The sequence below is a fragment of the Nannospalax galili genome, unplaced genomic scaffold (genome assembly GCF_000622305.1).
Source record: "Nannospalax galili isolate Female #2095 unplaced genomic scaffold, S.galili_v1.0 scaffold95, whole genome shotgun sequence".
Classification (NCBI taxonomy): Eukaryota; Metazoa; Chordata; class Mammalia; order Rodentia; family Spalacidae; genus Nannospalax; species Nannospalax galili.
Window position 1 is genome coordinate 5,570,406 of NW_008342393.1, and position 11,925 is coordinate 5,582,330.

An 11,925-nucleotide genomic window follows, 5' to 3' on the forward strand; every position below is an offset into this window, starting at 1 on the left:
TTTTAAAAAAACTCAAAAGACTTACTGAAGAATTTTTTTGGAACTTTTAGCATAACTTGGCACTAAGAGTAAGCGAAAATAATTTGACTGTACAAAGAGACAAAGAGAAACTTAAATGGTTAGGCTTGCAATTTGACCTTTACATATTTATCCACTCAACCAACAAATGTGTATTAAGTGCCAACTGCATCCACACAGTCTAGTAGAGGAATGAAAGCAATAGGTCAGTTTGATATGGTAGGGGACATTTGAAGAGAGGGGAAGGACACCATGCTGTGGATAAAACTGGAATAATTCATACTTGAGTGTTCATAAAAAGACACTCCGCAGCACTTGGAAGGCAGAGGCAGACTGATCTTTGGGAGTTCGAGGCCAGCCTGGTCTACATAGTGAGTTCCAGGACAGCTGGGGTTACAGGGAGACCCTGTCTCAAAAAGACAAAAGAAAAAAAAAAAAAAAAGACACTCCAAAATTGAATCATGAGTCCACAGAGATGGCTCAGAGGTTAAGAGCACTGGCTGCTCTTGCACAGGACCCAGGTTCAGTACCCAGCACCCACATGGGGGCTCACAATTATCTGTTACTCCAGTTCCAGGAGATCTAACGCCCTCTCCTAGCCTCCACAGGCACTATATGCACATGGTACAATTATATGCATGCAGGCAAAATACTTATTAGACTTAAATTTTTTAAATTAATTTTAATTGAATCTTGAACAATGAATTCAAGCAAGCAAGCAATAGAAGAGACTAGGTTGGCATGATGGCTCAGTGGGTAAAAGTATATGCCTCTAAACCTGACTTGAGCTTAATCCCAGGGACCTACACGGTGAAAGGAGAGAACTGACTCCTGCAAGTTGTCCTCTGACCACCATTGTCCTCTGACCTCCATGTGCACACTCGTAGCATATGCATACCCCACCTACACATACACAAGAAATAAAGAGATATAATTTTAAAGTTTATTTTATTTTTAACTATGTGTACATGTACATGTGAATGTGTACCACCTACACATACACAAGAAATAAAGAGATATAATTTTAAAGTTTATTTTATTTTTAACTATGTGTACATGTACATGTGAATGTGTACCACATAATCCACAGAGGCCAGAAGAAAGTGCTAGATCCCCTGGAACTGGAGTTACAGACAGTTGTGAGCTGCCTAATTTGGATGCTGGGAACTGAATTCAGGTACTATGGAAGAACAGCAAATGCTCTTAACCACTAAGTCATTTCTCCAGCCCAGATAAAAGTAACTTAAATATTTTTTCTTTTTAAAATTTTTATTTATTTTTTGCCAGGCGTGATGGTGTATGCCTTTAATCCCAGCACTTGGGAGGCAAAGGCAGGTGGCTCTCTATGAGTTCAAGGCCAGCCTGGTCTACATAGTGAGTTCCAGGCCAGCTGGGACTATAGGACTAGCTCAAAAAGACCAAAAGAAAAGAAATTTATTTATTTATTTATTTATTTATTTATTTATTTATTTATTTTAAATATTTTATTATTTTTTTGCCCAGGCTGGCCTGGAATTTAAGATTCTCCTGTTTTAGCCTACAGAGTAAGCACCCATGTCGAGCAATGCCCACAGAGGACAGAAGAGGCTATCAGATCCCCTGGAACTGGAGTTACGGACAGTAGTTAGCTACCATGTGGGTGCTGGGATTCGAACCTGGGTCTTCTGCAAGAACAGCTAGTGTTCTGAACTGCTGAGCCATCTCTCCAGACCCCTTATTTATTTTTATTTTATGTGTATGAGGGTTACACCTGCATGTATATAAATGTACCCATGTTGTGTAATGCTCATGGAGGCACAAGAGGGTGTTGAATCCCTGGAACTGGAGTTACAGACAGTTGCTAGGTGCCATGTGGGTACTGGAAACAAACATGTTAAACAGCAAGTGCTCTTAACTGCTGAATTTTTTTTTTATGTGTCTGAGTGTTTTGCCTGCATGTACATCAGTGCACTACATGTAGGCAATGCCTGGAGAGATCAGAAGAGGGTCTCAGATCCCCTGGTACTGGAGTTACAGATGGTGTGAGTCACGATGTGGGTGCTAGAAACCAAACCTAGGTCCTCTGCAAGAGCAACCAGTGCTCTTAACCACTGAGCCATCTCTCCAGCCCTAAGGAAAAAAAATTTTAAAGAAAAAGAGTGCTAGGGGAAAAGACAGGTTTTATGAAAGCCGAGAGAGAACACAAAGTGTTTAAAATGGCTCAAAAAGGATAAATGAGATATCCAGAGTAAGAGACATCTAGATTCCAAGTCCTTGTATTTAGGAACTTAAGTCATTTCAAGAAATCTGGACAGACCCACTAAGGGCTTTTAAGCGTAGAAACAAAGTGTTCAAAATGGCTCAAAAAGGATAAATGAGATATCCAGAGTAAGAGACATCTAGATTCCAAGTCCTTGTATTTAGGAACGTAAGTCATTTCAAGCAATTTGGACAGACCCACTAAGGGCTTTTAAGCGTAGAAATTATCTGATCAGATTTCCTTTGTTATCTTTGTTTAGTGCTAAGAATGAGTCCAGGACATGACATGCTAAGCACATGGTCCACCACCAAGGTACACACCAGCCCAGACTTCCATTTTGGAGAGATGGGAACTTCACAGTTGGCAATAGTGGAAACAGAACTCAGTCATTTGTTCAGAAACACTTACACTTCCTATATGCCAGTTACGGGGAGGGTAGTGAATGACAGATACTAATGGCCTATACTAGAGTGGTAGAAATGGACTTGGAAAGAAATTAAGAGACTCCCTTGATACTTAAAAACATCAAAAACAAAGAAAAGTAGAACACCATGCATTCCTGTAGTCTCAGCTACCTGGGAGGCTAAGGCAGGAAAATGAGCTCAGGAATTCAAGCCCAGCTTTGGCAACATGTTAAGACTCCATCTCCTGTCTCCCTCTTACACACAAAAATAGGAGAGGAAAAGAAAGTTGAAATGGATGGGAAGTAAAAGCAGAAAGATCAGGAGTTCTCAATCAGCCTCAGCTACATAAGCAAGTTCAAGCCTAGCCTGGGGCTACATGAGATGTGGTCTTTAAAAAAAAAAAGTAGAAATGGGAATAAAAAATAGAGAGGAGTTAAGGATTGGCCATATTATTTGGTGAGTGTTGCATCCTCCACAAACAGAGAGAACAAAAGAAAAGCATACACGGGAGTTAAGTTCAGTTTTGAACATGGTGGAACACATTCACAGCCAATAGGTAATATAAGTGAATCCAAAACTCCAAAAAAAGAGAGAGATCAAAATCCAAGCCCAAAGTTCTTTTTTTTTTCAGCTATTTTTATATTATGTGTATATTGCCTGCATGTAGGTAAGTGCACCTGTGTCACAGAAGAGGATGTCAGATCCCCTGGTACTGGAGTTATGGACTGTTGTTAGCTTCCACGTGGGTGTTCCAACAAACCCAGGTCTTCTGCAAGAACAACCAGAGTTCTTAACCGCTGAGCCATCTCTCCAGCCAAAGCCCAAAGTTCTTAATAAGGTGTCAGCTCCATGAGGGAAGCACCTTGTCTGTTTTTCTCACCAATGTATCTGCAACAGGCACAATACCAGGCACATACTTGGGACTCAATATAAATATCTATTAAATCAGAGAGATATACATTTTGGAATAATGAAAAAATGGTAATTGAACCCATAGGAATGGATAGTACCAGCCAGGCAATATGCAGAGTAAAAAAAAATAAAAGAAATTCAGAGCAGACAGATATAAGAGAAAAACCAAGAGATCTCAAAGTCACATGACCTAAAATATAAACCCTAGATCCCCAGCATTGTAAAATAATGTTTCTTATTGGAAAGAGCTTCCAAAAAAGTTAAACATTACTGAAAAGTCAACTTATGAGAAGGAGTAAGGCCCAAAGTAGAAGAAATCCATTTATGAGCAACATACTTTTCAAACTTTTCTAGGATCATGAGAAATTCTGAATATAAATGCCAAAAATTCAGGCCTAATTTTTTTTGGTCTTTTGAGACAGGGTCTCCCTGTAACCCCAGCTGGCCTGGAACTCGCTAAACCAGGTTGGCCTTGAACTCACAGATATTCACCTGCCTCTGCCTCCCAAGTGCTGAGATTAAAGGCATTGCACCACCATGCCCAGCGCTGTATTTTTATTTTTTATTTCATGCATATGAGTGTATTATCTGCATGTAAGTGCACCACTTGTATGTTGTGCCCTTGGAGGTCAGAAGAGGGCATCAGGTTCCCTGGAACCAGAGTTATGGTTATGAGGCATTTTGTGGGTGCCAGGAAACAAGCCTAGGTCCTCTACAAAAACAGCAAGGGCTCTTAACCACTGAGCCATCTCTCTAGCCACTCTTTTTTGTATTTTTGAGACAGGGTCTCATCATGTAGCCCAGGCTGTAGCCTACTCTGTAGCTGATGATGACTTTGAATTAATATGATCCTCTTGCCTCTACCTCCATAAGTGTGGGGTACAGGTGTGCAGAACCATGCCCAATTATACTCATTTCAAAACAAAATTCTGTTTTATAAATATCAAACTTAAATTTCTTGTAAGAGTAGCTAAGTTACAACCATTTCCTCCTTTCCAGGCAAGCTACATTATGCATTATAAAAATGTTAAGAACTTGGCCGGTGAGATGGTTCGTCATTTAATGGCACTTGCCTTATACACCTAGAGACTCAAGTTCAATCCCTGGAACCCACGTGGATTGGGTGAAAACGTGGAAGGAGAGAACCAACACCACAAATTTATCCTCTGACCTCCACACACACATCATGCACTCATACACAATACATCTTTAGAATATTAAGCATATATTAATAGCTAGGCGTGGTGGTGCACACCTATAGTCCCAGCACTTGGGAGGCAGAGGCAGGCAGATCTCTGTGAGTTCAAGGCCAGCCTGGTCTACAGTGAGTTCCAGGACAGCTGGGGCTACAGGGAGACCCTGTCTCAAAAAGACCAAAAATAATTTTATATATATATATTCATCTCTGTAACTGCCATACACCATGCTCTTATAAATTAATTCAAATACATGCTGGTGCACAGTTGTAATCTCAACACTTGGGAGGTACAGGCAGATCAGGATTACAAAGCCAGTCTGTTGCTACCTAGCAAGTCTGAGGCCAGAATGAACTATATGAGACCATGTTTCAAAAAACAAGAACCAGCAATTAATTCAAACCAAGTACAGTTGTGGGCACCTTGTAATTTCAGCACTTAAAGTGCTGAAAGTAGGTAGAGGCAGAAGAATCTCAAGTTTGAAGTCAGAATAGGCTACCCATCAAAACCCTGCCTTCAAATTTTAAAAAATTCAAATGGAGCTTAGAGGATACTAGAAAGTGTTCTCAAATCTATATTGTGATAATATAAAAGAATATTATCATCCTTGGAGATAATTGTGTTAAATATTGAGGAGTAAAGTGTGATAATGTCAATTTACTATGTGAGGAGATGTGGGTGTGCAGTGCATGTATACATTAACACACAAACAAATCTTAAAAGCTAACAAAAACCAAGCCTGAATTAGTGGCACATGCCTGTAATCCCAGCACTTAAGAGGTAGAGGCAGGAAGATCAGGAATTTAAGGTCATTCTTGATTACACAGTGAGTTCTAGAGCAGCCTGAACTATATGAGACCCTGTTTAAAAAAAAGGTACAGTAACATCCCAAAATGATGTTGATACTTTCGCTAACAGAATAAATAGAGAGAGAGGTCAGCACCTGAGTCCATTTTTTTTTTTGGTGGTGGGTGTGTTTGTGTGTGTGTGTGACCTTTGTTTCATTGAAGATCTAAAACACAAAGTTTTAGTATATTTATTTAAGAAGCAGAGTTGAAGTTTAATAAAGACATTTTACCCCAAGCATGGCGGTGTATACCTTTAATCCTAGCACTTGAGAAGCAGAGGCGGGTGGGTCTCTGTGAGTTCAAGGTCAGCCTGGTCTACATAGAAAGTTCTAGGCCAGCTGGGGCTACAGGGAGACCCTGTCTCAAAAGGACCAAAAAAAAAAAAAAAGAAAGAAAAGATATTTTAATATAGGCTTAAACATAAGGTTTAAGAGAAAGATAGGTGTTCAGAAGAAAGATACACCCAAAAGCATGGGTATGGGCTTCTCTAAGGGTTGTGATAAGTGTGGGTACTGACCAGCTCCTTAAGGGACAGTCACCCAGACACAGGATTTTAAAAACCACTGAACAGGTATCCTAGAAGAGACTTAATTTTAAAACTAGTTTGAAATTTTTAATATGAAACATATATAATGCCAAATGTTGACACATCCATAGATCAGCAACTCATTCTTTTATACTACAATCAAATTACTAAGAAAAACGGTTCAGCTCATGGGCCTAATGTTCAGAGAAAGCCAGGGCCAGTTTAGAACTCAAGATCCTTCTGCCTTAGCCTCCAGAGTGTTGGGGTTACAAGGGAAATCCACCATGCCCAGATAAATTATGTCTCTTAAAAGAATCATGGCTTGGGCTGGAGAGATGGCTCAGCGGTTAAGAGCACTGGTTCTTGCAGAAGACCCAGGTTTGAATCCCAGCACCCACATGGCAGCTAACTGTCCATAATTCCAGTACCAGGGGATCCGACAGCCTCTTCTGTTCTCCGTGGGCACTGCACGGCGCGGATGCACTTACCTACATGCAGGCAATACACGCATACACGTAAAATAAAAATAATAAATAAAAAAATTAAAAAAAAAAAAAAGAATCATGGGTTGGGGAGATGGCCCTCTCAATAAAGTCCCTTGCCATGAAAGCATGAGTTCTGATCCCTAGCACCCAAGTAAAAAGCCAGTAGATGGAGTCTATAATTCTAGTGTTGGGGAGGTAGAGGAGATTAAGAGGATCTCTGGGGCTTGCTGGCCAATAACTAGCCAAATCAGTGAGCTCCTAGGATGGAGTTGTGATGGTTAGTTAGGGTTAAGGTGACAGAATCTGGAATCACCAGAGATGGGTCACTGGGCATGCCTGTGGAGGATTATTACGGGAAGACCTATTTTACTATGGGCAGAAACATTCCCCAAGCAGGGGATCCTGGGTTGCATAAAGTAAATAAGCTGAGCACTAGCATGCATGCATTCATTCATTCCTCTCGGTTTCTGATTGTGAATACAATGAGGCCAGTTCCTTCTCAAGTTCCTGCTGCCTTGACTTCTCTGCTAGAGAAGACTGTGCCTTGAGCAGTGAGCTAAAATAAACCCTTCCTCCCTGAGATTGTTTTTTTGTCAGCATATGATATAACAATAGGAAAAGAAAATAAGATATTCAGGTTCACTGAGACAAATAAATAAACAAACAAACAAATAAATAAATAAATAAAGGTAAAGAGCAATCTGACGACGTATGCCACCAATCTTTGGCCTTTCACACGCATGCATGCAACACATACATATGTACACACCCACAAACATGTACACGCATATGTAATACACACAAACTTCTTAAAAATTAAAAGGCTTTCTTTTTTGGGGGCGGTTCTTTTTGAGACAGGGTCTCCCTGTAGCCCCAGCTGTCCTGGAACTCACTATGTAGACCAGGCTGGCCTTGAACTCACAGAGATCCGCCTACCTCTGCCTCCCAAGTGCTGGGATTAAAGGTGAGCCACCACGCCTGGCTAAAAGTTTTTTTTAGATTAGCATTTGGGCATGATGGTGCACCCCTTTCCAGCACTCAAGAGGCAAAAGGCAGACTCTGTGAGTTCAAGGACAGCGTGGTCTACATAGAGAGTTCCAGACCATTTGGGGCTACACAGTGAGACCCTGTTTCAAATGAAAAAAATTAAAGAATCCTAATTTCCACAAGGAAAAATATTTACTAAATGGTAACATATATATCCAGAAATATCACTCTAGATTATTTTCTATTCAGAATTTTAGCTTTAAAGTTATTAATTTAGGTTGGGCATGGTAGCACATGCACTAAGGAAGCAGAGGCAGGTGGAGTTCTGTGAGTTTGAGCTCAGTCTGGTCTACATAGAGTTCTAAACCAGCCAAAGCTATACAGTGAGACTCTGTCTTAAAAAAAAAAAAAAAAAAAAGTAATTTAGCTACAGAGATAAGCAGATCTCTATGAGATCTGTCTCAAAAAAAAACCCAAAATCAAACAAACTTGAAAAGAACAACAACGAAACAAAGTGCCAGGCCTGAGGCCCATAAGATAGCTCAGCAGGTAAAGGCACTTGCCTCCAAGCTGGACAACCTGAGCTGCAGCCCTAGGATCCACATGGTAGAAGGAGAGAACCGACTTCTGCAAGTTCTCCTCTGACCTCCATACACAAGCAACATACATGTCACTGCTGCTCTCTTCCCCCTAAACATATAAATAAATAAATAATAAATGAATGAATGGATGGATGGATGAATGAATGAATGAATGAATGAATGTGATTTTTAAGAACAATCAGCCAGGTTGGGTTGCTCACACCCATAATCCCAGCACTTAGGAAGCTGAGACAGTACTGCCAAAGTTTTACAGCCAACCCGGGCTAGATCAGCCTGGGCTACAGATTTAATTGTATTTCAGTACAAAACGGACAGGAAAGTCTCACAAAAAAGCAAAATTTAAGCTGACTATAGAGTGGACAGGAACTAGCTAGGCATGGTAGTACAGGCTTGTAATCCCAAGACTTGGAAGGCTGAGGCAGGAGGAATTCATGTTCAAAGCTAGTGTAGGCTATATAATAAGTTTATATTGAAGGAAAGGCCAGAGAAAGGGAGAGAAAAGGGATATAAAAGTGAGAAAGGGAAAAAAAAAAAAGTGAGGAAGGGAGGGAGGAAGGGAGGGGCTGGCCAGGTGAAGGAAGCTCTGAGGGAACGATACCTGTGGGGTAAGAGAGCAACATGAACAAAAGAATCTGCCTGGCCTTGGTTAAGGAGATGTGATGGGAAGTCCAAAGGGGAGAGTGGTGGGTGGAAGAATTATTAGTCTCTGAAACTGCTCCAAATCTTAAAAATCTGCCCTTCTTTATGTGATGGTTTGCTGTTGTCTGTTTGGTGCTAGGGGTTGTTTTTGCAGTGCTGGAGACTGACCCCAGGAGGAATGCAAGAGAGGCACTGTACCACTGAGCTACATCTCAGTCCCTAAGATAGTTCTAAATAATCACCAAAACAGCAAACTTAACCCCACACACATACACACAGAATTCAAATTAAAAAAAAAAAGATTTAAATTAAGTATGTTCATTATAATAAAGATAGGAGAGATGGCTCAGTGGTTAAGAACACTGGTTGTTTTTGCAGAAGTCCCGGGTTCAAATCCCAGCACCCACATGGCAGCTAACAACCGTCCATAATTCCAGTCCCAGAGGATCCAAAGACCTCTTCTGACCTCCCCGGGCACTGCACAACATGGGTGCACTTACCTACATGTAGGCAATACATGCATACACATAAAATAAAAATAAAATTTAAAAAAGAAAGATCAAACTTCTGCCTTCACCGGACAATTTCTGCAAGCAAGAGATTACAGCACCTCACAGGCTCTTAAAACATCATCATTTACACACCTTCCTAAAATTTCCACAAAGGTGCTCAGAATTTACTTTATACTCTAGAGATAGACAATTTCCATGCTTTCAAATTACTTTTTCTGTAAATACCCTCCCCTAAGCACTTTTGCTATAAGAACATACTTTAATCTCTCTGTTAAAGATACAAAGCACTCAGAGCAAATTAAAAATGATCCACTCTGATACTGGCCTACAAGACTGAACTTCTAGGTATAGGCAAAAGGACTTACCATCTTACAGGAGCACTGAAGATGAAGTGGCTTTATGTTTATGGCGCTTTGGGAACTGGCTCATCTAGCATTTCATCAATGTTCTGAATTCTCAGGCCAGGACATTTTACCCAAAGGTTTCTTTTTGAAGATTTTATAAGTATAACTGAAACTACAGTATAAACTACAAAGAAACTCAGTGAATAATCTATTTTTAAAGTCACTTAAGGAATAAATATAAGACAGAGCCTGGTAGTTTTAGTTTCTGATTCTGCAACCTGTGGCAGATGGTTTTCTTGGAATGTGTGACCTTGGCATTTTGCCCATGTTTACATGGATTGACAGGTGTTTAAGGCTGAGGGAGCATTTCTCTTTACTACACCAGGCCTGCTCCTCACTTATATGTATATGTGGCTAATGCCCCACTCTTTCCTATGTGCATTCACAAGTTTTGTAAACAGTACTAATAAAGTAATAGAAATTGTGACCTCATCTTTGTTTTTTCAACCCTTCCCTCCCTGTATTTTTGGAAATATTCTTGAAATAAAGTCCATTTTGTCTGGTAGATTTCAATGTCATTCCTTTGAGACAAACAATTAAGATAAAAGAAAGGAAGAAAAAGAACTGTTTATCTGAATGCAAAGGTGCATGTGACAAAACAAAACATTTAAATGGTGCTATTATTTAATGCTAGGAAATGAGCTACCAAACAAATCTCACACCCTCAAAACTTGTCAAGTATTTTTGAAAAACAACTCGTGTTTCCTTCTATAATTATTTAATCTCCAAGTATTCAGCAAGGTTGAAAACAAAAACAAGGCACTTTGCCCTATTAGAAAAGTTCCTCAGAAATAATGCCAACGCACTCAGCCTGAGGGTTAAGATCCTTAACTCTCTCAAGTAGCCAAGACGGATCATTTGCACTCGAGTGTTTGAAAAGAGCCACAGACTCAGGTGAGAGCACAAAGGTCACCTCTCAGGTGTTCAGGCAAAGAGCCTGCCAAGTGCAGTATGCAAAGCAAACGCAGACAGGAAAAGTGTTGCAAGTCACCCACACCTACTCAACCCCGCCCCTCAACACACAGTCCTCTTTATAAATAGAGCGTTCGGTGAGGGAACTGTCCAAGGTTACCACCTGATACGGAGGAATGTCTGCGTGAGGGATATTAACAAATGACTATACTTTATGTGCTTAATGGCACTGCTATTCGACATCTAAGTGGTTGACAAAGTGTTAAGCAAGGTACATAAGACATAAAAATAAGACCTCTTTCTCAAGAGGATTTAAATGTCAAAAAGAAACTGACCGAAAGAGGGAGATCTCTTAACTTCCCAAAGCAGCAGCAACCGCCCCCCCCCGCCCCCCAGGAACCGCACCGAAGCCAGCGGAACTCAACACGCAGGACAGGACAGGAGTGCCCCCCTCCCCAATGGTAAAAGTTTGAACTGCCACCCGCCTCTCCGACGGTGGTCGGAAACTTCCCCAAACAAGAAGCAACCAGACACCGCCGAGCCTCCGCCCTTGGGCAACCCCAGGTGCCCTCCTGCCAGGGTGTCGCTTCCTCCCGGGCCTTCCCTCCCACCTCATTCCTTCGGGACACTCGCTGGCCTGCCTGGGCTCCCGGGCTCCCGCGAGGCGGAGGGGCACCGCCCGGGGGCCTGGCCTCGGGCCTGCCCTTCAGGAGGCTGGCCCGGCGCGCCCAGCGTCCCCCGCCGGGCCGCGACCCCCGCCCCCGCCGCCGGCCCTCACCTCCTCGGCGTGCTTGCGCAGCGCCTTCTCCCGCTCGTACTGGGTGATGAGCTGCTCGTTGTCGTCCCGCAGCAGCTCCAGCTCCACCTGGTGCTCCTGGTCCTGCGCGAACACCGAGTCCAGGTTCTCCAGCACCGCCACCACCAGTGGCATCAGCTCCTTGACCACCTCCTCATCGTAGCGCCCGATGAGCCGCTCGAACTCGCGGTAGATGGAGCCGGCCAGGCCGGACACCCGCTCTGACATCACGGCCCCGGAGCCGCCGGGCTCCTCCTGGTACACCACACCATCCTCCAGCTCCATGGTGGCGGACGGCCGGGCGGGCGGTCCCGGGCGTCGCCGGCTGAGAGGCGGCACGGGCCCGCACGGGACAGGCCCGGCGGAGGCTGGGACTGGGGCTGGGCCCCGCGGGGTGGGGGCCGAGACCGCGGAAGGGAGGGGTGGGGTGAGCGCACTCGCCCCA

At 42.7% G+C, this 11,925-nt stretch overlaps 1 protein-coding gene across 15 annotated transcripts in view; it reads right to left on the reverse strand.

The window, feature by feature from the left end:
- Spag9 (sperm associated antigen 9) overlaps positions 1–11,919 on the reverse strand; it is a 159,187-nt gene extending 147,268 nt beyond the window's left edge. For all 15 annotated transcript variants that reach the window (XM_029566107.1, XM_029566104.1, XM_029566102.1 and 12 more), the window contains exon 1: positions 11,463–11,919. In XM_029566107.1, coding sequence (XP_029421967.1) covers positions 11,463–11,765 — 303 coding nt within the window. In that variant the 5' untranslated portion in view covers positions 11,766–11,919. The remainder of the gene's footprint in view (positions 1–11,462) is intronic.
- Positions 11,920–11,925: the final 6 nt, after the last annotated feature.